General features: G+C 40.2%; 3 protein-coding genes across 3 annotated transcripts in view; 1 reads left to right on the top strand and 2 right to left on the bottom strand.

Annotated features, from left to right (window-relative positions):
• The window catches only part of LOC108093063, a 58,351-nt gene that overhangs the window by 1,078 nt on the left and 30,425 nt on the right, over nucleotides 1–26,848 (top strand). Inside the window, exon 2 of the mRNA XM_017192972.2 lies at nucleotides 17,442–17,504. The gene's annotated coding sequence lies outside the window, so the exon portion shown is untranslated. The remainder of the gene's footprint in view (nucleotides 1–17,441; nucleotides 17,505–26,848) is intronic.
• On the bottom strand, nucleotides 4,636–5,833 carry LOC108093065. The gene is given in 2 exon segments (XM_017192975.1): nucleotides 4,636–5,238; nucleotides 5,240–5,833. Coding segments are annotated over 2 exon segments (489 nt in total). The 5' UTR covers nucleotides 5,294–5,833; the 3' UTR covers nucleotides 4,636–4,803.
• LOC108093025 lies at nucleotides 6,769–7,028 on the bottom strand. The gene is given in 2 exon segments (XM_017192928.1): nucleotides 6,769–6,938; nucleotides 6,941–7,028. Coding segments are annotated over 2 exon segments (258 nt in total).

Genomic DNA, 26,848 nt, shown 5'->3' with positions numbered 1-26,848 from the left:
GCCGCCTTGGGCCGAGCAAACAACAAGAAAACTCAACAATTGTTTAATGCAAGCGGGCACCTTGTTAACCCTCTTTCCCTCTCGCTGTCCCTCTCGGCCATCTCTTTCCCTCTCTTGTTTGTTATTGAAAGCCAACAAAGATTTCTCTGCATCTGCAACCTGACACAGATGGTGTTTCTCTGGTGGATACTGTCATCGGGCGGCATTAATCAATAATATTCAAAATCAGAACAGCGCCAAGCTGTCTGTCTCTGTCTTTAGGCGTCTTCCGCTCCCACACTATAATACCCTATAAAACTACGGTTTCAATTCTTTATGAAGAACTTGCCAATAACTCGACCATTATTATATAAAGTCTTCACAAATAAAGCCAACTATAAACTGGATTGTCGTCTTAATACCGATATGTCAATCTGGACTTGATTCGCTTTGGTAAACAAAATGTCGTTAACACTCCATATGAAAACATTTAAAAAAAATTTCCTAATGTTGATGATATACTAAATTTACTTTCTAAAAAATATCCATAAATATATTATAATAAAACTTTTAAAACTGGCTACCAACTTGGTTGCCATTTAGAGGCAACGGATTTAATCTTCATATAATTTAGGCAAGCTTAAGTTTGTAGGAAAATATAAGTAATAGTTTTGAAAACACAAACCATTCTGAATTCTCTAAACATTTTTGTGATTTACCTTAAGGACGCTCCACTGTCTCAAAGTCTTCTGTTTCAGTTTATTTTGCATATTTTCTCACAGTTCCCGCGGTGCAGTAAAAAAAAAATGTGAAAATTTCTTGCAAATACCTGCACATACATAATTTTGTCCGTTGTTGTTGTTTTTGCAAAATTTGTATCGAGTTACTTTGGTTGCTGCTCTCATTTGCATGCTGTGATATTGTTGTTGCCGTTGTTGTTGTTGTTTTTGCTCTGGTTGCTGTTTTTCCACTGATTATTTCTTGTGTCGCTGCCGCTTGGCGTTGCTGCAACTAAATTGGCCTTAATTGGTTGCCTTTTTGTTGCCAATTTTGTTGTTTGCCCGCTTCAGTTGCAGTTTTTTCAGCGGCTGTGACCATATTTCTGTTGTCTTGCCTGTTGCACAGTTGTTGCTCTCTTATCGGTCGTTGCCGGCCGGCTGGAAGCACTCTTGGCCACTTTCGACCACTTGTGGCATGCAGCCGAGTGTAATTTTTTATTTGCTGTCTTGTTTCGCTGCCCTTTTTGGCCGGGTCTAATTGCTGCGGAATTGGCTTTGTGTTGGGAAAGGAAACCGAACGGGTGTGTGCCACTGAAATCTGTTGAAGGCTCAATAGACGCCAATAAAATCAATTGGTGGGAAAAGATTTAAAATACAATAAATAATTGTTACTGGAAATCTTTCTACAAATATTTTTGTGATCATTTTAGTTGTCAAGTAATTCTTACCAGCAATACCTTAATTTAAATAAGAGCAATGATAAGTATTATGAAAGGAAATCTCTTGACTGTATAATATGGGAAGTCATTTCTGAAGATCTAAAAACTAGGGATTTTACTTAGTTTTTTAAGTAGACTTCGTGTTGGCTTAAACATCCCGTAGCGAGAGCATTACCCGTTCGACGCGTTACATGGCTAATGTGATATTTCCCAATTTTATTTGTTTTGCCTGCCTGCTCGCGTTTTTTCAGCTGTTTGCATTTTTAATGCGCTTGCATTGCTTATTTGATTTAATTAGCCAGCCAGCCAGACCGGCAGCAGCCGGTGAGCCGAGTTTTCATTATTGTTTGCAAATTGTGGGAAAAAATGCACGGATCTCCCCCGCTTCCACTGCCTCCCCAACTGCGTTTTATAGTCGCAAATGTTTTTTGGTGGCCATTATGCAATCGAAGCTCTGGAACCAGCCAATAAATCAAAATGCCATTCTCAAGACTCTGGCGGCTGCTGCAAGTGCCACATGCAGCATTAGGAACAACAACAACAACAATGAGCTGGGCCCCAGTATTCAGAGCATGTCAATGTGGGCCTCCGGTAATGTTAGCCCAACTGCCCCTGCTTCCTCCCATTTGCCCTCTTAAAGGCCCACACACTTTTAAGTGCATCTAGAAAATAAATTTGCTTGAAATTTTACTTTAAATTGGTTGGTTTTACGAGGTATAGAAGTGCAGTTTTGGTTTAGCTCTCTGGAAGCCAAGCTATTTGGAAATCACAATCAAAATGGTCTACTTTCGTTAGAAAAAAACAACTTTATTGCAAACTTTTTACCAATTGGATCACAAACATATAAATTGGACTTAAATTTAAGTAATTTTCGAGTTCCAAAATGCAGTTTAGCTTAACCTTTATAAAATCTTCCGCAAAATTCAAAAAATGCTTACAATAGGAAGACCTATTTTTCTTTCATTTATATAACTTTTTTAAGTGTAACTTATCTAAAGCAACCGATCAACATTAAATGAATTTTTCCTCTGTGTACGACATTTACCGTTTCGGCAAGGTCTTGCCGACCAGCTGCCAGTTGGTCTCGATCTCCCAGATTCTTGCCACTTGCCGCAAACACGAGTGCGGGTATGCGCCACATGTGCCACCCATTGCACAATCGCAGAATGTGCGGCTGGCTGTCCTGCTGTCCCGCTGTCAATAAGCCAACAGAGCTAGTTTATTGAGTCGTCGTCGTTGTCGCCGGTTCCCTGCACTCAGTTAACCCAACCAACCTGTCATGCCCACGCGTCGAGGCCAAGTGGCCTGGGTCCAGTACAAAAAGCATCCGAGTGGCCACTTTATTCGGTCTGTCATACTACACCTATAACTATTTAATGCAGTGCATATGTGCACTCGAAAGGAAAGTGTTCTTCTAGGTGTGATACGCGAAAAAGGTATCGGGTAACAGCTTTAGGCCAGGCCAATTGTTCTTTAACTTTTGCAAATCAACGAGGAAAAAATTTGATGGTTATAGTAGTCGTTAACAAATCCCCTAACCTTTTTGAATAACCTGCACTACTTATGGGAAATACATTTAACATGAATTAGATTTTATAGCTTGAAATTTTTTAACAAGAAGTAGTGTATAATGAATCTTAAATTGGCATTATTTGTTAGTCAGCCTTGCTATCCAAAAAGTATGGCAATTTGCCAAAAGGTTATATTTTCATTCCTCGTAAAGTTGGCTAATTGTAGTTGCAATTGCCGTGAGCTGAATACTTAATCGAAAGACAATTTGTACAAAAATCGTAGTTTAAACATGCAATATAAAAGTATTACCGTTATTGAAGACTAACCAAAATTAATTGAAACTGTTTAGAGAAAGGAAAATTATACTGCCTGAATCCCATTATATTATTAAATGGATTTAAAATTAAATATTAATTGACTTGTAAATGTGATACTCAATTTAAAAAGTTTTTTTGTTTATTTAATTATGTTTATTTTTTATTGGATTACCTTATTTGATATTGCTTAAGTAGAGTAGCTTAAAAATCAACCTGGAACCTTCTCCTTTCTTTAGAGTTACTTTTGATGAATGGACTTCACCATTCTCATAGGTATTCCACGGTCGAGCACCAACGTTTCCTTTCATTTCCTGCCAACGTTTTGCCAGCGCTTTGCTGATTAGGTTTCAATTTGAATTCGAGTTCTGGGCGGGAAGTGAGTGGGGTCAGGGCAGGTGGGGGGCAACAACCCATGGGCTGATGACCCAGTTGCCGCCAGTCCAGGTCCACTCACACAGGCCCCCGGACTCAGATGCGCGCTTAGAAGCCTCCTACATGGAAGTTTCCTACTCGAGTTGCCTGATCGACTGACCCACAAAGGAGCCTTCGGCGGCAAAGGGGAAAATGGACTTAAATATAGCTATCAGGCTTTAAGTGGCAGCCACTGCCGCCTGAGCAAATTTATTGAATCTCATTGAGCAGCTTTCTATACTTTCTCGCTCGCACTGGCAGAGGAAAAATCGCCAGCGATTTGTTTATTGCGGAAGAAGTGAAAAGCGCGGCCAAATCACCTCGTCTTTATGCTAGCGCAAATTAATTTGTCTAAGACATTTCAAAGGCATCTCGCGGATGCGTATCTTGCGGTTTTTGTGGTCACTGGGATATTTACATTTCGTACGAGTGCCATATCGATATACATGCTGGATATCCGATGAGTTGGCTGAAAAAAGAGCGCTACCTCTCCTCTTTTTCCATTTGGCCACAAAGTGCGTTTTAATTAACCCACGAGGCGACCTGGCCAATTACTTTCTGCCTGCTTCTGCTTTTTGCCGAGGATCGAACGAGCACTGGGATTCGCAATGACTTTCACTTTCTCGCCCGGAATAGCCACCACGAGGGGGTTAACGGGGAAAATCGCAGGCGGCGGAGGGTTAATGAGGATGCCACATTGCTGCACATTTCGTGCCGCTTCATTGTGATTATCTTGTTGAAGAGATTCAAACTGTGGCAGCCGCTTTCATGTAATTTATTTGTTTATTGTCTTGGCCAGGGCCAGGCCTAAATCACACACACTCGTCGGCCCACACACACACATTAACCATCGGTCGAACCCTCCGACTTTTCACCATACACCCACCCCGGGAGGCAGCCAACCTAAACCTTCAGTTTTCAATGGGCGGTTGATGCTAGTGATACGTGATTTTTTGAGATCATCTAAAAAAAACTGTCTTTAAATTATTACAAAAATTTGTAAGGATATTTTATCTGTATTATTATTGGTTTTCATAGTATTGTATTATTATTATAATCCATGACATAGATGTATTGGATCTAAGAGACGATGAAGTTATCGCGATCACGAGGCCATCTCTAGGAAAGTACAGGAGGCCGCTGCTGTTACACTTGCACTTGCCATTTGCAACTTGTACCGCTGCTTGCTGCTCTTGTTGTTGCTTGTTTACCTATCGTCTCGTTTTGTGTGGAATCGCTCACCGTTGTCCGTCCATCAGAGCGTCCGTCCGTCCGTCCGTCCGTCCGTCCGTTGGCCTGTCCGCCAGTCCGCCCATCAGCTCTCGGTTGGTCCGCTTGTCGCTCCGTTAGCTCGTTAGAGCTGAAGATGAACAAGTTTTTCCTCAACTGGCACTCTAGACTTATTTCTTCATGAAGCCAGGAAGCCAGCGATTTCTCATCATTGTTGTTGCTGCTGCCGCCGCTGATGTTGCTCTTGTTACTGCTGCTGTTTCTTGTTGCTGTTACTCTGTAGATGTTGATGTTGCAGTTAGTGCTTTACCTTGGCGCAGAGCCACCCGCAACCTCCGACCCCCGAGAGCCGCCACATACCACTCATGCGAGGCGGCTTAATTAGCTCCATGGGCTTTTCTGGCATCTGTACTTTGGCATCTTCGGATCGGAATTGTTTCGCTTTCGTTCTCACATCCCGTCGTCGCTAATTTTTCGTATTTTCCGAGTGAGTGAGCTTTTCCAGCTGGCGTTTTTCGCACACCAATTTTGCACTTGATCAAAAGAAAGTTCCTAGCGATATTATTGGGTCCTCAAATTTTCGCTCAGCACGAGTGGGAAAGAAAGAAAGAGACGAAGTGAAAGAGTTAAGTGCATTTCCTGGAAATAACGTTTCCTCTGCCACGGCCAGCAGAAAAGCCAGTTCGGTTTTCCTCACTTTTCCGCACTTTGGCAGCTTTCAACTTGTTTGGGGTTTGCCAACTTTGCAGTTGGCTAAAATTGAAGTTCTAACTTTGAGTGATTCGATTTTGAAAAGACCATGATGTTCTGCACTTTTTGTTTAAAGATAGTAGATATTAAACATCTTTTCTTTGTTTACCATTTTTATATAAACTGTTTTCGACATCTTGGAAAAATTGGTTCGTACTTTAAAATTTTAGTATTCTGAATGATAAAGTAGAATATAAAAAACTGACAAAAAATGAAAAGATAAATTTGATACTTTTATTTTACAAAAAAAGAAAACTATTTGCCAATATTAAGCTGCATTTTACTGTCCCAATAAACGGATCGGATTGCATAAAAATTTTATTTTAAGAATTAAAGTAGTAAAAGAAGTAACCGATATTCCTTTCCATTTTATGGTCCCATAACTTTTATTGAATAAAATTAGCAAAAAATCAAATTTTATGCAAACACTGAAATCTTTCTTAATTAAATTCTTTGTGGGACCATCTTCTGTTCGAATGCGTTTGTCTCTCCACTTGGCTGCATCTTCCACCTTCTCCGGTTGAGTCATGCGATCTGGCAGAGAAACAGAAGAACGGGCCAGAGAACTTGATCCGATGTGGATTTTAGTTTTGGCCGAGAGTCAAGTTGAGTTACGCGGCCACTAAGTAGAGCCAAACTCGATTTCAGTTGGCTTGGCTTTTTTTATCTGCCGCTGCGAGTTTCTTTTCGTTTGTTTTCGATGCCACATTCCCTGCTCGTTGGCCTGGTCGCTTCTCACATGATTAAGCCCGATTGCTTTCAGCTGGCAGCCGGATTGCAGACTCCTCAACAAATCTGCGAAGACGCTGCCTCTCGGTTTCTGCAGACTGCAGTTGTTTTGCCTATTTATAGCACGGCGCTTTGGACTTTGACCAGATCTTCAATCCGATGACGCAGCTTCTCTGGTCTTACAGAAGAAAAAATAGATCATTGCAAAACTAGCTATGTGCAGAGAAAAATATTAAGATTCTACGTATTTGTTAACTATTTTTATAATTGGATGTAAATTAGAAAAACTTTCAATTTCATAATCTGTATACCTGAAAAACATGCATTTAAAGCTTTATTCTATTTTTTATTTAAAAACTCCAAGTCTTCTTCAACCAATTGAAAAGATATTAACCAATTTGTTTATGTGCAGCGATCTGCTACGATTTGCATCATCGTCATCCAGCGGGGAACAATGTGGTTTCCTCGAGTGGAGTTCAAGCCCCGAGAGGTCGTAGAAATCGCAGAGTCCATTGCAAAATCTTTAGCACACTCGAGATCTGCATTCTTATGGGGAGGCAGTTGGGGCATATCTTCTGCGCCGAAGACCATTGCGAAATACAAATATCAACAAATGAGCAAATCGTTTCGTTATTTGTTTGACAGCAACACAAACGTTGCATCAAAGTGGGTAAACAAAGGCTGAAGACGGAGATGGGGATGTCGATGCGGGGATGGAGATGAAATGCGGAAAATTGAGGAGGCGATGTTACCTTGGAGTACCCCGTCGTGGGCCTGATGAACGGTTGACCCAGTCGAGTGGCTTTGGGCCAGCAAACGCATTCTTGCCAGCTTTTGATTCAATTGATGCTAATTGCTAATTGCTAATTGCATAATATTTTCATTCGGTCTAGCTGGTTTCTTGGGCTTCCGCATTGGGCCATCTGCCGGGTCGAATGCAAATGCCTCGCCAGTCTTTAATTAAAGCCATCGCGAACACCTTCTGCGAGTGCAAAAGGAGGCGTTTGTATTATGAGCAACTCGTGTGGATTACTCATACGCCCCATCGTCCACACGAGCACGCCCTCTGGCGAATCAATGGCAACGCCTCCCGCTTTCGTGCCGCTTTTCCCTGCGTCATGGCACATGAGTTGGAAAACTCCCAAGGAGGCCAAGTCGAATGCCGAGATATTTATGGCCCAGCATTGATTTCAGCCATTCGAATCCGCTCTTGACTGCGTTCTGTGTGAGAAGTTGTGCTTGATTTAACAGTTGATTGGGCGGAGAAAATGTAATTTAAAACAACCACCCCTCAGATTAATCGGAAAAATGAGATCTGTAGAAGAGTTCAATTACGAAAAACACTTAATTCAGAAAAGTAGTCCAACAATGGAGTGTAATATTGGCATTTTGCTTTTGATTAATTTTTCAAATCAATTTTAAAGTTTTTATACAACTTTTTTTCTATTCCTAGTTCCTAATTACTAAATTAAAAAGCCAATAACTTTTCTTTATAATGAACGATTTTAGGTTCGTATACCCCAATATGATTCTGATATATTCCATAATAAAACTGCATACTTAGTTTGGTTTCGATTTTTGGAAAGGTTTTATCAAATTTTTATAGCGTGACCCCTGTCAGAATCAGCACTTTAAAACCCATAACATTTCTTAAAGAGAAGAGAGTTTGGTCCCGTCTGGCATTTGTTTTCCATGGCTTGTTAATTTTCACTTTGTTTTTGCCAGCGGAAAATCGCCGACAAAGAGAATCGGAAAACCTTTTTCAAGTTCACGGCTAGAAGCGCCGCACAGCAAATACAACAACGCCCAAGAGCTGCAATTTCTGAATTAGCCAAATTACTATTATTTGCCGCAGCACACAAGCACACCACAGCTACAAAGCCAAGGCACACATGCAAAAAACAAACGCATAGATACTAAAAGTAGCCACGGATACAGATACAGAGCCTTGTCTGTCTGGCCCGTCGCCTTGGCTCTCAAATTTTTGGCCCTGCAACGTGGCTGAATGATTTAATGTCCTTTTTGGCAGCCACACCCCGAAAACCTCGTCCCGCCAAACCGATGCAGTTGTTGTCTAGACTGCGGCAAACGAACTTTATTTGGTTTTTCTCTATTCCCTACTCTCCCTTTTCCCCTTTCCCTTCCCATTTCTATATTTCTCATTATTTCACTATTTTTCGGCGAAAAGTGAGTTTTTGCGGGGTTTCGGTTTTTCGACCAGGAGCTTAAGGACCTTCCCCCAATTCAATTTATAATGCCGCGACATTTTGCACTTTGCTTTGGCTTCAGGTTTGCGTGACTCTGCGACTTAGCAAGAGGAAAAGAGAGAAAAAAATTAGCCAAATGATAACAATTTTTCCTTCGCTTTTATTTCAATTTTAATTCAAAGCGGATTTTAGCATTACCTTGGCGGGGTCTCTTTGTTTTGGCTTTTCGGAAAAGTGGCAGTTTGAGGGGTTCAATGGAGTTCAGTTTTGATATTTGCGTGCCTGGCCGCAAAAAGTTTGCGAATGGTTTTTAATGCTGCACAACGATGCGCATTTCCGATAAGGTCGCTCTCCCTCTCAGAAAGGGTTTTGCATTGCATAACACCATCAATCTTTTGACCAGGCCAAAAGCAAAAGCAAAGGCAAAGGCAAAGGCAGGAGGATAGGCTCTGCCGCAGGCCATATATCATTCACAGTGTCTGGCTCTCTTAACAACATGCAACAGCTCGGAAAACGGCAACACAGCAATTAAAGCCAATGAATTGACAAGAAACCGCCGGCCGGGGCACAAAATCTGCCAAACAATTGTTATCTTCCAGAGACAATTGCCGCCTTTGTCTTTTTGCAAATTCAGGGTGAGGCCGCCAGCGAAATGTTGGCCAAATTGTGGTGTACTTTTCTGCCATGATTTGCAATTACTTTTCAGATAGTTTAAAATAAAATTCGCATATTTAAGAAGGGGAATGAATGGAGTTGTTGCTATGACTGGTTACAAAAAATAGTGTATGATATCATTTCCAAAAGTTTCACATATCTATCTTTACATTAAACAAAAACTGAGATAAGTTTCGAAGAAACTACCTTACCAAATGGATTTTATTTGTAAGCAAAATTCTCTGCAACAAATCCAAGTTCGCAAAGTTGCCTTTAGGCCTCAAAACCATAAATAGCAATAAATTAATGTATTTCCGCTGCTACAAAAAGTTTCTCTTCCTCGATATTTAATTCCATCATCTCGGCTTGAAGGTAAGCTGCAAAGAAAAGACACCGAAATAAGATATAAATTATAAATTGTGCACAAATTGCAATTAGGGTCAAGTTTGAGTTGTCAGCTGCTGCTTGACCTGCTTAGAGTGGAAGTCCCCTCATCTCGGCTCCCAATTAAGTTAAAAAAAAACGGAAACATATTAATTTCGAGCAATTGAACCACGAAATTAACAAGCGAGATGATGACGATGCTGTAAGATTAAGTTTTGCAGCGCCAGCAAATGATTCTCGGCTCTGCAACTTCCAATTCCACACAAAATCTGCAACTGAGTTGCCAACTCCCATAAATTTTGCGGTTGGCTTGGGCCTTGGCCATAACGGTACACATATGGGTAGTATATAGTATGAGAGTGCAACATGCTGCGATTTTGCCGGGCTTGCTGTTTTGGATTTCGGTCTCTTATTTTTGCCAACTCAATGTTTGTGAATGAAATATTTGAATCGGCAGTGGCAAAAGGTTATAAATTTGTAAGGGTCTGCAGCTGATGTTTTCGGGCTAAATGCGGTAAATCTTGGGTCACGATAATGGATTTTAAATTTTACGGTTATTATAATTTAAAGCTTGAGCTTTAAGGAATTTTTAAAAATGTTTACAATCCAATAAAATTGGTTATGGTGTAATATGCTGTTCACTTACATAAATCTTATATTGTTATTATTATAAAATTTATTTTAATAAATCGCAGTAGCTAAAAGAAAATAAATTCGAATTAAATTTTAAGGCGATCTCATATGTTAATCAAATTCAGCTGCAGAATTTCGAGTTATAATCAAGCCATAATCTATCTAAAGGGTAAACTTCTTGCATAATTTCCATGGAAATGATAGACCAAACAAAAATTCATTTTCTACTATCGCTTACACTTCTTCGATGCTCGTTTTGCTCACTTTCGCTGGCAAGAAAAACGAGCAAAACAAACCAAATAAATAAGACGGCAATAAAAGCGATAAAATAAAAACAATAAATGTGGAAAGCACAGAAACGCTTAGGGGGCCAAGTACTGGACCTCGAATCCCACAACCCCTCTCCCCCGCAACCCGCCCACCCCCAACTCGACCACGCCCCCGCAGCGTTTTGGAGATTTAATCAAAATGCGCATAAATTTGTGGCCTGCACTGTGGTGTTTGTGTGCGGTTTCTGGCAAGTGAGACGTCCGTGGCGCCCACTGTCCATGTGGGTGGTCCACGGCGGAAAATTGGAGAAAAGAGCATTTGCATCTTTCTCTCCGGTTTGCAAGTGTGTAGATAGATCTTTTTACACAGGGAAAAATAGGAATATTGCTTAAAACTGTTTATTATTTTTTCCATAAACCACAGTTTGACTGAGTTTTATTTCAAAGTTGATAGATATTGAGTTAAAGAATTCTTTAACCTTTTCTTTGTATCTTTCTATATAGAATAGTAAATGTATAAAACTAAAAAAACATTTTTTGATTTTTCCTGTGCACCTGTGTGTTTTAGCATCGATTTCTAAAACAAGAAAATTTGCATTTAATTGGGCAAGTTTGCTCTGAACAAGCAGGAGATGTGCGGCGTGTTGAGGTGCTACAAAGTCCATTCATTCTGCTTTGAAGTGACAACCGCTGACCAGATGAAAACCCCTTTTCCTTTGAGCCTGGGAAAAACGCAGCAGATGAGATTTGGCTGACATCAATCAGCCGGGGATCTTTGCATTTTGTCTGTTTTTCTTTTTTTTTTGGTGGGGGAAGGGGAATGGGGTTTGTTTGTTATTTTATCTGCGACACGATGACGTTTTCAAAAAAACAAAAACAAAAACAAAATAAAAAGCCGATGAGTGAAAGTACATTTTCGTATGTTGCGCTGCAGTTGTTGTCATTTCATTTCATTTCATTTCTTTTGGCCGGGCCGTAATGTGTGTAAAGTTTGCAACCGCCGACAGACGACTTCTCATGGCTGTTTGTCTCTTCGGCTTTTGATTGTCTCGCGATAGCCAATTGAGATTTTCATTTGTCAGTCAAAACAGCCACGGCGAAACAAAGCCGAAAGACGAAAGACGAGACGCGTCTGTCAATGACACAGAAAGAGAGTTTAAATCTTTAAAGCCTGAGCATGATATGTACTTGTTACCAAGCTCTGTTTTCGTTGTTGTTGTTATTTTGGTTGTTGTTGCAGTGGGTCTGATTAGACTTTTTGTTGATGTACGGGGGTATCAGCGTTTCACTTTCCCTCTCGCTTGGGGTCTCGGTTTCTTCGGCGTCATCGAAAGATTTCCAATTCTCCAATCGGGGAGCACGTGCCCAGCCACCTAAGTGAAGAGTGTCTGCGGGAGAATTCCAGAAGCTGTTTGATGAGAGCTTGAGATCTTCAGATAATTTTTGGCCGGAAGTGCCGATGCAAGATGTGCAACACTTCCGATGAAAATTTGGGAAAAATACCTTTAAACCGAGTTATTTTTAAGTACCGGATTGTCTTAAGAATTATTTGTTAATTTACTTTAACAATTTCCTACGTTTTAACCTAATCCCTTGTCGTCAGAGAATTTTCCTCTGGTGCCCAAGAGCAGTCAAGCTTCGATGAACTCTTGGTATGATACAGTGACCTCAGTAAATTCGTTTTTAATGACTCCGAAACTTGTCCTTCAAAATTAATTACGCCCTTTACTTTACCTCGGGTATATAGTATATAGTATATAGTATGGTGGTACCTTGCCCAAGTAAACTTCACTTCGAATGTTTGAACTTTACACTCTGCACATAAATCTTGGCTAGGCTCAGCCGAGATGGCTAATTACGCTGGCAATCTTTTAATTATGGTCCAACAATTTCGGAAAATGAAACAAAAGCGACCCACAAAAAATTTGTTTGTCTTTTCTACACTTTTCTACCACCACTCATTACCAACGATTCTTGTCACTAATCACAGTAAGCTGAATGCTGAATGCTGAAGAACAAAATTAAAACGAGACACAAATGCTAAAAAAAACATCAACAAATGTAACTGGGTCAAGTTGTTGTTGCCTGTGCCGCTGCCGTCGAAAAAATACAAAGTAATTGTGGAAAATCTCAAGATCTTTTTATCTGCGGTTTTATTTTTTTTTTTTTTTTGTATCTCGGTTTTTGTTTGTTTTCATACGTCTAATGCGCTGGCGGTTGGCCGGATCGACGAACTGGGGAACTGGGCCGAGTTTCAATTAAGTTTTCAGCCCGGAGCCGAGCTCACGCCCCCAGCAATGGGTCTTGGGTCCATGTTTTCCTACCCATTATACACCTTACGCACTCGAGAAGTGCGGAGAAAGGCTTGAGAACTCTGAGAGTGCCCAATTAGGGTGTATTAGGCAATTAGAGGTAATCAGCGTGTCTGGTAATTACCTTTTCAAAATTATTCTAATGAATTCGGGGAGATGTTTCCGCTTTCAGCTGTGATGATTGATAAGTCCTGATGGTTGCCAAATCTGTAACTTAACTATTTAGAATTTTGTAGAAAAGTAAAGATATAAAGATATAAACTAAAATAACAGCCTTAAGCTTTTGGTTTTCAATTCAGAGATGCAAACCTTTTTTCTATAAACATTCAAAAGATAATCCCCACTCCCTCCCCATCTTCTTTTAAATAAAAACCCGCCAAAATAATCAAGGAAAATGGGGAAAGGTGACTTCGTGCGATTTTCGCGGCTGACATCCCAAGCGATCCATTGTCCAACTGGACGGGAGTCAATAAAAATTATTTCGCGAAAGTTGTCGCACAATATGGCCGTGCAGAGTGTTTACTTCATTTTCATTAAGTTGTATTTTTAAGTTTTATTTTCTCCGACTTTTTATTAGATTGTAATGTTTAATGCTGCTGTGCTGTTGCTGTTGCCGCTGCAAGTTGCCAGTCGCCACATTTCGCGGCCATAATTCAACTAATTAAATGCACATGAAAAATTCAGCACTCGAAAAGGCAAACTTGACAAATGGTACCAAGTTTTTAGCCGCGGCGAGGGGCTATGAAATGCCAATGCCAAAAACTTGGGATGAAACGCACTGAGAAATGTTTCAATCTGGAATGCACAATGAATTACTGAATTTGTTAGCTGGTGAAAGAGTTTGGGAGATTGGAAATAGTTTGAATTAGTCATGGGAAAAAACAGCAGCAGATTGTTGGGATTTGAGGTAGGTCGTTGTATAATTAATTATTTAATCCGAGTTGAAATTCTGTATTTATCCATAGCTAATTGTAAAACAAAACCGCCCTTAGTGTTGCTTTTATGTTCACAGGCGAACACTTCATTAATTAGGAATTACTCTTCTTTAACTGCTTCAAGCTTTAAACAAATGGAAAACTTCAATTTCTCCTACGATTTCCCATAATATTTATAGTCTTACTTAATACCCAACCAATTACCCGATTATTGTTAAATCTCTGGATCTTCAGCGGGCCACTTAATGGAATTAACCAGATTGGCCATGGCTTGGATCATATGTTTTCGATGCTTGTTAATGGCGGCCAATGCAGCCGGATCGAGAAATGGTTTTCCCAATCAATTAGCTTTGACCTCCAGGTGCCCTTCGGACCTGCACTCGCCGCGGGAGGTTTTCCCATTTCCCTTTTCCTTTTCTTCTCCCCCGAAATCATTGATCATTGATCATTGGCCATCGATTGGCCGCGATCGCCGACACGATATTGCCCTAGGTTTTTGGCTACCGTTCCGAGTGGCCAATACCAAAGGCCCAAAATCAAAAACAGAAAAAAAAGAAAAAAAAACCCAAGCAAACCCAGCCAACACCAAGCCACTTACAACTTGGGCGCAACTTTCACTAATTTTCAATGCGAGCAAACTTGATTGGTAAATTGCGGCGGCAGGACGCACTTCGTTTAATATTTCTCACCCATTCTCGGTCCCACCTGAGTTTGATTTCCACCTCGCCCAGTGCCCAATCAATTGGACACTTTTCCACTATATTTTCCACGCTAATTGGAATGGACACCAGGGAATTCAGCATTCTTCCCGCTTCGTGCGCACAATTTTCTTACTCTCCATGGGGCTTTAATGAAAACTATTCAAATAAAAAGTTAATAACTAGGTTTCGCAACAAATTAATTGCGTTTCTTTAAAGTGTGCATTAAAATGTGTGTTTAAATAATTAAATTAAATTGGCGAGTTACGGTTCATTAAACATTTATTAAGACATTGTTTAAGACTACATTACCTGATATTACCAATCAAAAAATTATCAATATTTGGTTAAAAGATTTACTTTATTCCAAAAAAAAGGAAGTAACTTGAAACATCTTTATTTCAAGTGTTATCAATTTATTTTTAAGAGCAACGAACACTTCCCAAAATTTAAAACCCACTTGATTGCCCCAGAAAATGGAGGCTTTGTGTGTTTGGGTAATTAAATTTTCCATCCATTGAGATCTCGGACTTGCAACTTCCTTTCCGGCCTTCCGCTAGTTTTATCGCTCTATTATGACACGCAAATGGCAAAATTAGTAAAAATATTTGAAAAGCGGGTAGCTGGGAATTGTCGGCTGCTGTTATAATTATAATATAAAATGATCCCATAATAGACTTGTTTTTCGCCCCTGGCCAATTTGCAATGTTGGCCAAATCTTTTGGCGTTTTATTTTCATTTAATTACTGCTGGTGCCTCCGACTTTGTAGCCGCTGTTGCATTAATTGGCTTGTTTTGCTTAATAATGATTATTGGTTTTTATGACTCTTTGATTATGCGATGATGCATCGAAAAAAGCATGTCGGTGGGGTCCGCTCAAAACTCCAAGCGGGAAAGTCTCGCCAGCGGCTCTGTTTTTATCAGTTTTTTCTGTTTTTATTTAGTTTTTTTTTTTCCACCGGCTCTTCGGCGAGGTGTTGAGCATTTTGTTGGAGTTGATGGCCTGTCCGTCAGTCAGGCAACTCAACTGCCGGACAGACATTGTCGGTCTGTTTTAAAACGCCGGACTGTTTCTATATCTGCTTATGCTGGTAGTGCTGCTGCTGTCTTAATTATGTAATGTGCGCTTTTGAAGACAATTTAAATGGACGCCAGTTGTGGAAAACAAACACGAACGAACCTCGGTGGCCCAGAAACACCAGGAAAGCGAGAAAGAACCAAGTAAAGACTCGACATAAAGATGCTCTAGATTTACAATCAGAAATATCAGATATCAATCAGAATTATTATTAAGAATTTATTAGATTTTTTAAGGGATAAAAGCTAAAGGATTTATTCATGAAGTTGTTAATTTTATTAAAATCACAAATACATTGCTTTTCTTATGAGAAATATCGTATCAAAGATCGTTGTAACTACTTCCCCCAAATTCTTTACATATGTCTTGTTTGGATTATGATTATTTAAAAATCAGATAGATTATTATGCCTTATAGCAACCAATATACTCTCCATACCTTGCCCTACTCTATAGGCTATTCCGCATAATTATATGCACTTGATCGGCGGAGAGCGTGTGAGCGAGATGGAGCGGACAAATGTGCAACTCAAGTGGATAGCCAAGTGGACAGCGAATTGTGAAGGATGACGCAATGCAGACTCATCGATGGAGCTGGAAAAACCGTTGCAGCAGACCCAACCTGCCAGTTGCTCCTGGTTGGGTTGAAGCTCTTGACCTCGTTTTGCCCGGCAATGCCGCAAATGAAAAGCCAAAAGCCGAAAAATCCAAGATCTTGAAACGCTTCACAAACTTTAAACGCCCCCGAAACTGGCGTTGCATTTTAATTGCTCTGTGATTAAGCGGCAATTACATAAAATTAAAAACAAAAGTTGATTTCAAACTAAATGATTACGGCAGACAGGCAGTTGAGAAAAAAAAATAGAAAAAGAAGAGCAGCACGAACGAAGAAAGTAAGAAGAGCGAAGAAAGCTGGGGAAGAAAGGCGAAAATAAAACGATTAGTTACATTCGCTTAACAAAATGTTGTATAATTGCTTATAATTATGATAATTCAACTAAATACCAGCGCGGGCGGTTGCATCAGCCCAATTTGCACCACTAACCCACCGAGCAGCCACACATCGCACCACTTTAGCACGCAACTCGCTCCACACTCGGTTGGCTAATTTATGTCATGATTCCGCACATAAATTCCAAAGGAATTTTCCTATAAATTACAGGGGCTTTTCCCTGTCGCCCTGTGTTTTTAGTTAGCCGAGATGTCAGCGAATTCGTTTTTCGTTTTTGTTTTTATTTCAGCTTCTTTGGTCAGGTTTTCCTCCCTCTTTTTTTTCCTAATTTTCCTGGCAACATCATTACGAAATGAGTCGCGTCTTCGGTCTTGTTTTTCTTTCTCTCCGTTGCACATGGGGACTTTTCCCGACTCCCTCCGTGGAAAATCCGGGGGCCAAAGATCCCAGTGACATTTCCCCGTGCAGGGAGGCCTCTTGAAAAAAAATTCTTTTTGGCATGCGCTGACACGAAGAAAACATTAAACATTCTTTCTGGCTAAAAAGACATTACGAGGGAGCCGAGGGGCACGTGGTGGGGCACCGGCGGGCTGCATCAATAAATTTAGCTCATAACGCTGAGTGACAGTAATGTGTCATCAGCGGGTGGAAATAGTTTCTAACGAAGTGGGAGTTGCTTTGTGGGCGTGTATTTCCATCCAATGAAAAATGAGTTTGTCTTGCCGCAAAGGTGGCGCATCCATTTGATCTGATTTACACGGTCTTTACGATGGATATATAGCGGCTAACCGCGCTGATTCATTCGGCTAAATATTTATGTAGAGGGAAAATGACAATCAATTGTTGAGGAATTTTATTTCAACGTGGAATTGTTTTTGAATGCCTACGATGAAGAACTGCATCTTTAATAAATTTATTTGTGAGTTAAAATATTATTTTAATTTTATATTTCAGATTGCTAAACTCAAATGCTGAAGAGGCGTCACAAAATTGTTCTTTGTTAAAAAAGTTGCCGCTGTAAGTATTTCTTTGAAAACCACTTACATTGTACATATATCATTTAAAAAATGTTTGTTTTTGTAAGTTTTTACCGCCATATACAAAACTTATAACCTTGTTATATATAACTCAATCTATTTACGAGTTTATCTTACGAAACTCTGAAAACCCACACCCGTTGCCAATTTCGAATGTATCCCTCAGATACTTTTGAAAATGAATTTTAATTTCGCCTCGTTATAGCTGTAACTCAAGACCGATCCAGGTTCACCTGCGCGGCCTGTCGGCCGACTAATGAAATCATCAACCTGTGGCCACACAATCCATCAAATTTAAGTCCAGAAAGAGACAGGGGCAAAAGTGTTAAACAATTTTCCGCACACACACAGAAATCACAGTCGCCGGTCGAGATGCAAATGAAGTTTTCGACTTATGCCGAGTCTCGTTTTTTTTATTTTTTGAGTTTTTCGTTAGCAGCCCCGTTAGCAGAGTATGAGTTTCGCTCGTGTGCATAATTTAAAATAATGACGGCACATGAAACTTAATGCGTCTGCCCCGAAAAAGATCGATCGGGTGGCAGGTTGCGCCGGCAGGTGGATCAAATTGAACCCGAAGCTCAGGCTGATGATGCTTGATGGTCGAATGAAAGCCAAAACAAAAACAAAAAAGCCGAAACAAACACGCATCTTTATGGTCACGCATCGAAGGTGTAACAGGTGCACTCTCACTTTTCGGCTTACACCCCGACGCCAGGCTGATGATGCGATGGTCGAATGAAAGCCAAAACAAAAACAAAAAAAGCCGAAACAAACACGCATCTTTATGGTCACGCATCGAAGGTGTAACAGGTGTCACTCTCACTTTTTCGGCGTGTTAGCCTACATACATAAAAATTAGCTTGCCCATCTAACGAACGAGCGGCAAACTCACGCAATTATCGCATCCTTGCTGGTATCTTTGATTTGTGATCTGTGATCACTGATCGCTGATCGCTACTGCCACCGTCTCTCCCATTTTTTTCGCCTCTTTGTCACTTTCCTTTTGCAATGCAAATTTCTCGTGCCGACTATTAATTGCTAATGGCAGTCAACAACCAAAAAAGCGAAAAAAACCAAAAAAAAATAGTAAAGGAGAAATAACCGTTAAGACAAACGCCATGAAAAAACCAGCCATAAAAATCGTCAACCAAATGCGGCAGCCTGGCTCTTATGCCCCCCAACTCCTCCTCCTGTCACCTGAGTTTTCCTCCTGCTGCCCACGATCGCTGCTCATTCACAGTAGGCAGCAGCTACTGCCGCTTGTATGCAGATTTCGAGAAAAGTTTCACTGCTGGAAAATAGCGCCAGGGATTGCAAATCCTGTTTTAGGATTTTTACTCAAGAGGCTTTATGTGCGAATGCATTTATGAATATTTATAGACCTTAAAACTGAATGCATCGATCGCCAATCACCCAAATGAGTTTTCATGCGTATAAAACAATTCAAATGGATTTGGCACAATTTTTTGATACTAAGTTGCCTTGCCGTTTGAAAGAGATTGTTTTTTATTTCTCTAATGAAAGGATGCGCTCGAATTGGTTTTTGAAATACCTTCACTTTTAATGTTTCCAGTCTTTAAACAAGAATCTTTTAAATACCTTATACACTCTTTCTCTGCAAACCGTTCCTAAATACTATTTATATATTCTTTCCATTTTAACGTATCCTTTACTTATAAATATTTTTTTAACTTTGGCAACTTGTAATGCATGCAATATCTCATAAGAATAAAGCGTTTTCCCAATTTAACGCTACTGTGAATGATTTGGCAGCTGAAGTGGGGTCCAAACACTTTGGCAAATTTGGTCCTGGGGCAACCGAAAATAAAACTTTCTTTGCATACCCTGGCTGTCCCCCTTTTCCCGACTCCTCCTGAGTTCGCGCCACCAACCGCAGTGTGGCTATAACTCCCTCTCTTTGGGCTTATCGACGATCTTTAGACGTTGGCACGTTTCGTTCATTGCCTTGGTTTTGGTTGTTGTTACTGTGGCTGTTGACGTGTTGCCAAATGGCCATATTCGAGCTTTTATTGTGGCTCGTATTAGATTGCCATGGCCAATGCATAAATCTGTTATTGAATGCGAGCCCGAATTGGAATCGGAATCCGATCAAGAGCGATTCCAAGAAAGCCAGCAGAAGGCCAAGAGAGAGAGATATTTGGCCCGGAGCAAGCGATTCGCTCATATCCATTCTTAATCTTTATGTGGAAGTTAAGGTTTCCATTTTGTTACCTAACTGTTAGAATATTGAAGTACTTGATACGTATCATGGGAAATATAACAAAATCTTCTAATGTTTTCTCCACGTAACAAGCTTCTGAGAAAATAACGATCGTCACAATAGAACACCTAATGAAAGTCAAGTGTATGTGCTAAAAAGTACCCACTTACATACTTTTTGTCCGCCATATCTAAGAACGGAAAGTTTTCGCCCGCGGTGAGTCACTAAGCTCCAATAAGACACGGCTCCGCCGCTTAAAAGTCAACAGCATAAATTCTGGCATGAAAGCGATCTGCTATCACTGTTCTCCCTCTCGTTCTAATAAGTCAAACAATAAATCATCATTGGAGCTTATATTTTTAGCAGATTTCTTTGCCAAAACTCTGCTGACTCACGATCCCCAAAGAGCTTGAGGGTCCATGTGTACTACACCATTGGTTCCCATTCCCATTCCCATTCCCAGAGTGGAACGGCGCTTTGCTTTGAGTCGCCTCCTCCCCTTTCCCCTTGTTTCCTGGCCTTCCTGTTGTTCTTCTTAAACTAACAAATTCTGGCATGGTCCAAAAAGTGCGAGGGAAGGGGGCATTGGGGGGTGGGGGGAGGGGTGGCAGGGCGGAAAACAGGATTGGGCACATTGCTGGACATCACGCAAGGAGGAACCGAATCGCTGCAAAATCGGTGGCATCGGAATCGGAGGAAGGAGAAAGTCTCCACGAAGGGCGGCCAAGAATCTCCAAATCTGATTCCACGTTTTTAAATGCACTAAGAGAAAATAATAATAATAATATATAAAATAAAAGATTAAAAGATTAATAATTATTTATATTCCCTAAATGTGTAAAAAGGATGGATAAGCCAATATGATTTTATCAATTTAAATGAATTTCTTACACATATTTTATACCAACACTTTCCTTTATTAAATAGTTTAAAAATGTACATCTAAAAACTCATTGCAAAGCCTTTCAGCCTAACAATAAACCATCTTTTTTCAATTGTGCCCTTCGGCCAGCTGCCAAGCTCCCAAGACACACGAAATTCTGTTTTTCAAGTAGCCCAACAACGAAATTTGTTATATGACTTACATTAGTGGGTGCATGCTGTTCGTACCCCTCACCCTTCTTGCTCCCCTTTCCCCCGTATTTTGGCGTTTTTTTTTTATTTCGCCAGCATTGTTTGGCAAACGGGCAGCCACATTTGCAGCAGCAGAATTGACATTTCCTTTTACAACATCCAACAAGCTCTGCAAAATGAAAACGATAAATCAGCAACAACAGCGGCCAGCGTTTCCATGTGATTGTCACGCTTGAAGGACTTTTCTCGTGGAAAGCGCCAACAAAAACTTAAAACAAAAATCACAACAAAGGCGAAAATGAATTTGTTGCTTTTCTTGTTGGCCGCTGCTGTTAACAGCATATGTTGCAGTTGCTTTTTATGAACTAGGTTACTATGTTTGTTGAGTAATTGAGTTTAGTTTTTTCGCACACACGAATCTGTCCATTGTTGTTTTTTGCTGTTTTTGTTATTGTCGATTAGGAAGCTGCCTCACATGCAACTCCGTTGCTTTTTCTTGGCAGGAAGTGAGATTTGGGGGCGGTGGGGGATTGCTTCGCTATCTCTGAGTTACGCTGCCAAATAGCTTGATCCTTATAAGGCCATATCCTTCACGGAAATCATTTATTTAATTTGTTTTTAGTGGAGCTAGCCAATTATATAAATAAAAGCATTATACTAAGCTAATTAATGAACAATGGCCAGCAAAGTCAACATCACGTATGAGTAATCTACTTCGTAGCGGAATTAGAGGTATTAAGACCAAATGAATTTTAATTTTCGTTGGTAATGCTATCTTTAATCAAATTATTAGTTTTCATTTTTGGTAATGTTATAAATGTACCTCCGGTTTATGATTTAAGTTTAGAGTTTTCATTAACTTTTTTCGGTTTAAAAAGACAACATTGCGTTTAAAAGATAAAGACAATCGATTATAGTTTAAGGTTGCCTTAAGGTAAACTTGTTTTTTTTTTGTATGATATTTTCAGGAGTGGCTTAAGTTGCTTAAAGTTTGATACATTATAAAAACTAATATTACGCTACTCATTGAAACACAAAAAAATCAATTTCAGTCAATAGCTTGACCCACCTTGTGCTTCCTAGTTCACTTTTCACTTCGTTTTATTATTTTTTTTTTTTTTTTGTATTTTCGTATTTCCAGTCCTGGCTTTCTTCTCTTCAGTCACGTTCCAGCTTCTCGTTTTATTCGTCACTATCCCCGCACCCTCCTCTCGCCACTCTCTTTCTCTCTTTGACTGTCTGTTTTGTGATCTAATTACTGTATTTGCTGTCCGTTTTGACTGCTGCCTCCTGCCTTTTTCCGGCCGCCCCCTCGCCCACTGAAAAGCCTGTTTAAATTCGTCGTGCTCTGCTAGTGACTCCTTCCCCTTCTCCCCTTTTCCCCTCTGACACCATCGCTTTCCCATCATCATCATCATCATCAACAGCAGCATCCTAACTAACCAGCTCCTACTGTCTATTGCTCTCTTTGGGTTTTGTGTATCAATTTGGCGCATTTGCTTTTAGTTTGTGTCAGCAGAAAAAATAATGTTTAGGATGATTTAGCAATAAATACCATACATATATGTATATTTGGATGGAAGGTCTTAAAATAAGTTTAGGAGTTCTGTTTTTCAATTAATTGTTAAATTAAAAAGGTGTTAACGACTTGTAATCTGATTTAAGAAATCATAACATAATTTCCAATAGCCATTTGAAATTGTGAATACATCTTTATTCATCCCAACGAAGAAATTTCTTTACATTAAATTTTGAAACACTTTACTCTCGAGACTAGTTTGATAATTTTTTCTCAGTGCTTCGGATGAACGTGCACCAATTTGACTTTTGCAGATGCCCAGTGATACCCTTTTCAGTTAGCTGTCGGCTGATATTTGATTATGACATCAGTTGGAACTTTAGGAGGATTTGACATTTTTGTTTGCTGAGAGAATACTGCCCACGGAATACATTATTTAGAGGGGAACTCTCTCTCCATTAAGGAAATTTCCGTGACTGGATTATAAAAATATTGGAATCCATAAGGAAACCAATTTTGATGGCGATGACGATGCATGCATCAATTTTCGCTTTCCACTACACAAGATACCTAAATACTTACTTATATAAGTGGTGTAGGTTGGTTAGCCCAGTCGAAAAAGAAATCCTTGTACGTGAGGTTTGTCTTCGAGGTCACGTGGGAAACGTCAGCAACATCTTAACTGCCACAAATTTCACCTCAGCTGCCGTAAGCCAAAGATTGAGATCCCCAGCACACCAAAAATCACAAACGATTACGAGGTAAACAAAACAAAAATAAGGGGTTTCGAACAAGGCTTTTGGGGAATGCCATATCGAATTAAGTATTATTTATTAATTATTATTCAAACAGTGTAAGCCAATCTTTGCGATCTTTTGTTTCGTATTGCGTGGATTTTGCAATTCGAGATGAAAGTTTGTCGCATGCATTACCGAGATTACATCACAGCCAGCGAAAGAGATGGCGATATGGAAACAGAAAGAGAGGGAAGTCGGCTTTGAGGGGGAGTTACCTTCCCAACTGAGGCAGTCAGTCATTCAGTCAGTTCAGTTGGTCAAACATGTTTACATAAAGCTAAATATAGACACGGACAAATGTACAAACAGGACGAACAAACATTTGGCACTAGAGCAGGATGGCGAATTATACGACCGGGGGGGAAAGAGACGGGCATAGAGAAAGACCCCGACTTAGATGGACAGCCAGTCAAATGGTCTTGTTAATTTCCATTTTTCTATGCAAATTCCAACTTCCTCGACTCACTACGAAAATGGCAATAAATGCAGCAGTCCGCAGGAAAAAAGATACAAAAATTTGACTTGCCATAAAAATTGAAATCCAAAATGTGGCAACAGAAAGGGGGCAGCGGGGGGATTTGGGAGGTGGGGGGTCGATGGGACAGTGGGCGTCTGTTAGGCAACCTCTGTGGGGGCACGGAAAATGGGGAAAAATGGAAAATATGCCACAGACACATGACACACAGACGCAGACGGAGAAAAGTCAACGTGCAAAAATAACAAACAACTGTCAAATGTCTGACAAACGAGACAAGGAAAAAGACAAAACTTGCACACAATCAACTGCGGCAATAAAAACACGAGGAAGACTGCGTTGCGGCCAAGGATTAATGGGAAGCCAACCGAGACCAAAACGCCGATCAAATTGCATTAACACACAGAGAGTGGCGGTATCAAATATCAGCCAATAGTCTGGGTTTAATCATTTGAAATTTTAGGCGAATTAAATATTTTGTCGTGTCGTTAGAATGCTCAAATAAATAATTATGAATTTAAAAGTACAGAGAAAAAAGAAATTTAATGATTATTTGTCAGAAATCTTATAAATAAATTTTTAAAATTCTTAAAGTAAAAAAAAAACCGAAAATAAAGACCAACCAACAAGTTGCTACAAAATGTTAAGAAATCCACATTACACCCTGAAATAAAAATTAACGCAATGTCTTTTTTAATGAAACGACTTTTGATAAACGCTTCCCGTAAATGCTGTCAAGAGTCTTTAACTCGGTTTTGGTATTCCCAGCAGTGAGCAAATAAATAAATCCAACCATTATCACTTTACGCCGGGTGTTGAGCAATTTCAGTTGATTTTATTACTTTTTTTTGCGCTTTTCCTTTCGGTTTTATTTGTTGGCTGTGTTGGTTGCTTTCACGCGGCAAACTTAAACTAAAACTGAAGCTCCAGCCAGGCAGAGCAATCAATGTGAATGCTCCAGCTGCTTTTGGGTGGCGAAGGGGGCGGGGGAGGGGAAGGGGAAGGGGGAGCGGGAAAACAGAAGCGGCAAGTATGCAGACGCAGACTGGCGAAAGAATGCTGAAATTGAAGATGCGCCGCACTGGATGCTTGCATAACGAATCTCTGTTGTGTGTGTGTGTGTATGTGTGTGTGTGTTGACTGCTTATTGTATTGTCGCTTCTGCTGCTTCTTTTCACCACTTTGCTGTTATCAATGGTTATTGTTGGCGGCTTCTGTTGACAATTGCATCTGAAATCGGGTATATTGACTTGGTCCTAAAAAAAAGCTCACAAGCAAATCACCTTTTATAAAAGACGGTTTGGTAGGCTAAAATATCTTATTGATCTTTAAATCTATATCCACACTTAGTGAGGTGGTTTTTATTTCAAAAAATAAAAAATTAATACCCGGATTATTTAGTTTTTTTATGATGCTGATTTCTGTTTTATTAGACCATAACTTTCCAGTTTTTACACACCTGCTCATTAGCGTAGTTTTATTTGCATGTTGTTAAAGGAAGTTGTTGATTTGATGACTAATCAAAATAAATCAATATAAAGCGAATGATTTGTTGTGGAACAAGTTTATAATTTGTATATGATATATATAATGATAATGATTGAAAAGGTAATACACTTTATTTGTAGGTGAAATGAATATTGAGAGTAATAAATTCTAGAAAGAGTATACAAGTGATAGGAGGTTTTGATATGACGAAATTCCTAATGTTATTGCATCGTCTGCCGCAATGTCTCCGCCTGGCAGACATTTCTCCAACTCCAACTCCGATTCCGTCTCCTTCTCCGCGTGCAATCTGCATCTTCCGTCGTGGTCTGGACGAGAGTTCCACGTCTACGAGATGCCATCCCGCGAGGAGCACATGGGCATGTCATTTCTTGACTTCGTCGAGCATCTTTGGCATTTCTTAAATTTGCTTTTGTGTTCGGATTGGCATTTCCCCACAATCCCAACTCGAGTTTGTGTTCCTCATTTTACTTTTTGCAGCAGATTTATAATTATTCATTGGTGATTTCAGTCTTCATCAGCTTTAATGCAAATACAATTCATATCACGTATACGAGTAGTGGTCCCACAAAGTCTTACAGTTATGTCAGATTGGGGAAGGAAAGACTGTTTTCATATTTTATACAGCACTAATTGGGTTTTGCACAAAATAACCGATTAAAAATCAAGTACACGCAGCTTGTGTAAAATTGGGGGAGTAAGCAACCCTATTAACCGGTGGAAAAACCAAGCATTATTCAAACGCTTTAAGTTATTTCACTTATTTGTACTTTTCGCGAATGCAGCTCATTATTTGGGTAAAAACGCGCCTGTCAAAATTGAATAGGGAAAAGCCTCGTTGGCAGAGAAAAGATATAAACCAGGCAAAAAGAAAACACAATGGCAGTTGGTCTATTAGCAGAGCGCTGGAGAGGCGAGCTGCCGCCGCATAATGAAAGCGAAAATTTAAATTTTTTGATACAATTTGCAATTTTTCCGCGCCACTTTTTCCACCGCCGCCTCCTCCTCCTTCCACTCCCACTCCATTCCCCATTCCCAGCTCCACTCCATCATTCAGCGATCTCCCAGTTGCCTGTTTTCAGCTTTTTTCAGTTGCCAGTTGGCAGTCTTTTTAGTTTTGTGCTCAGTTTTCAGTTTCCAAGTTGCCCACAAGCGGCGCAACAGTCGACAAGTCGACAAAGAAAACAATTCATCATGTTGTACATGGAGGAACCTTTTGGTTTTCCTCGAAGTCGGAGCCCCGGCTTCAATTTATGCGGCGCTTAAATCGATTGCTTTGCCACATTGCGGCAATTGGATCGACGACTCCCCTTGCTTTCCCCCTAGAAACCCCGCAAAGTCGTTGTCGTTGAACCGTAAAACTGAAATATGAAGCGGTGCGAAGGGGTTTTTCTTTTTTTTTTTTTGGGTGATGCTTTGCGGGTGGATCGGATCGAGTGCCGAGTGCCTGGCATCGCGTTGAGTGACCACGGACCACGGACCACGAACCGCGGAACAGGCTCTTGCTTCATTAAGCTATTCATCCATCCATCCATCCAGTCAGCCATTCAAAGCAACCAACGATCCCCGGTTCGATCCGCTCGATGCGATCGTGTTGTTTTATTTCGCTCTTAAATTTGCGCTAACTAGATGTCGCAATTGAAAGTAAGCTGTCAAATATTATCAACGGGGGTGTAGATGTAGGTGAGCGGCAGCGTAAAGCCTCATTATAATGAAGAAAAGGACCTCAATC

Source organism: Drosophila ficusphila, unplaced genomic scaffold (genome assembly GCF_018152265.1).
Source record: "Drosophila ficusphila isolate 14025-0441.05 unplaced genomic scaffold, ASM1815226v1 contig_106, whole genome shotgun sequence".
Taxonomy (NCBI): domain Eukaryota; kingdom Metazoa; phylum Arthropoda; class Insecta; order Diptera; family Drosophilidae; genus Drosophila; species Drosophila ficusphila.
The sequence above is the reverse complement of the archived record's forward strand: the minus strand, read 5'-3'. Positions and strand labels throughout refer to the sequence as shown.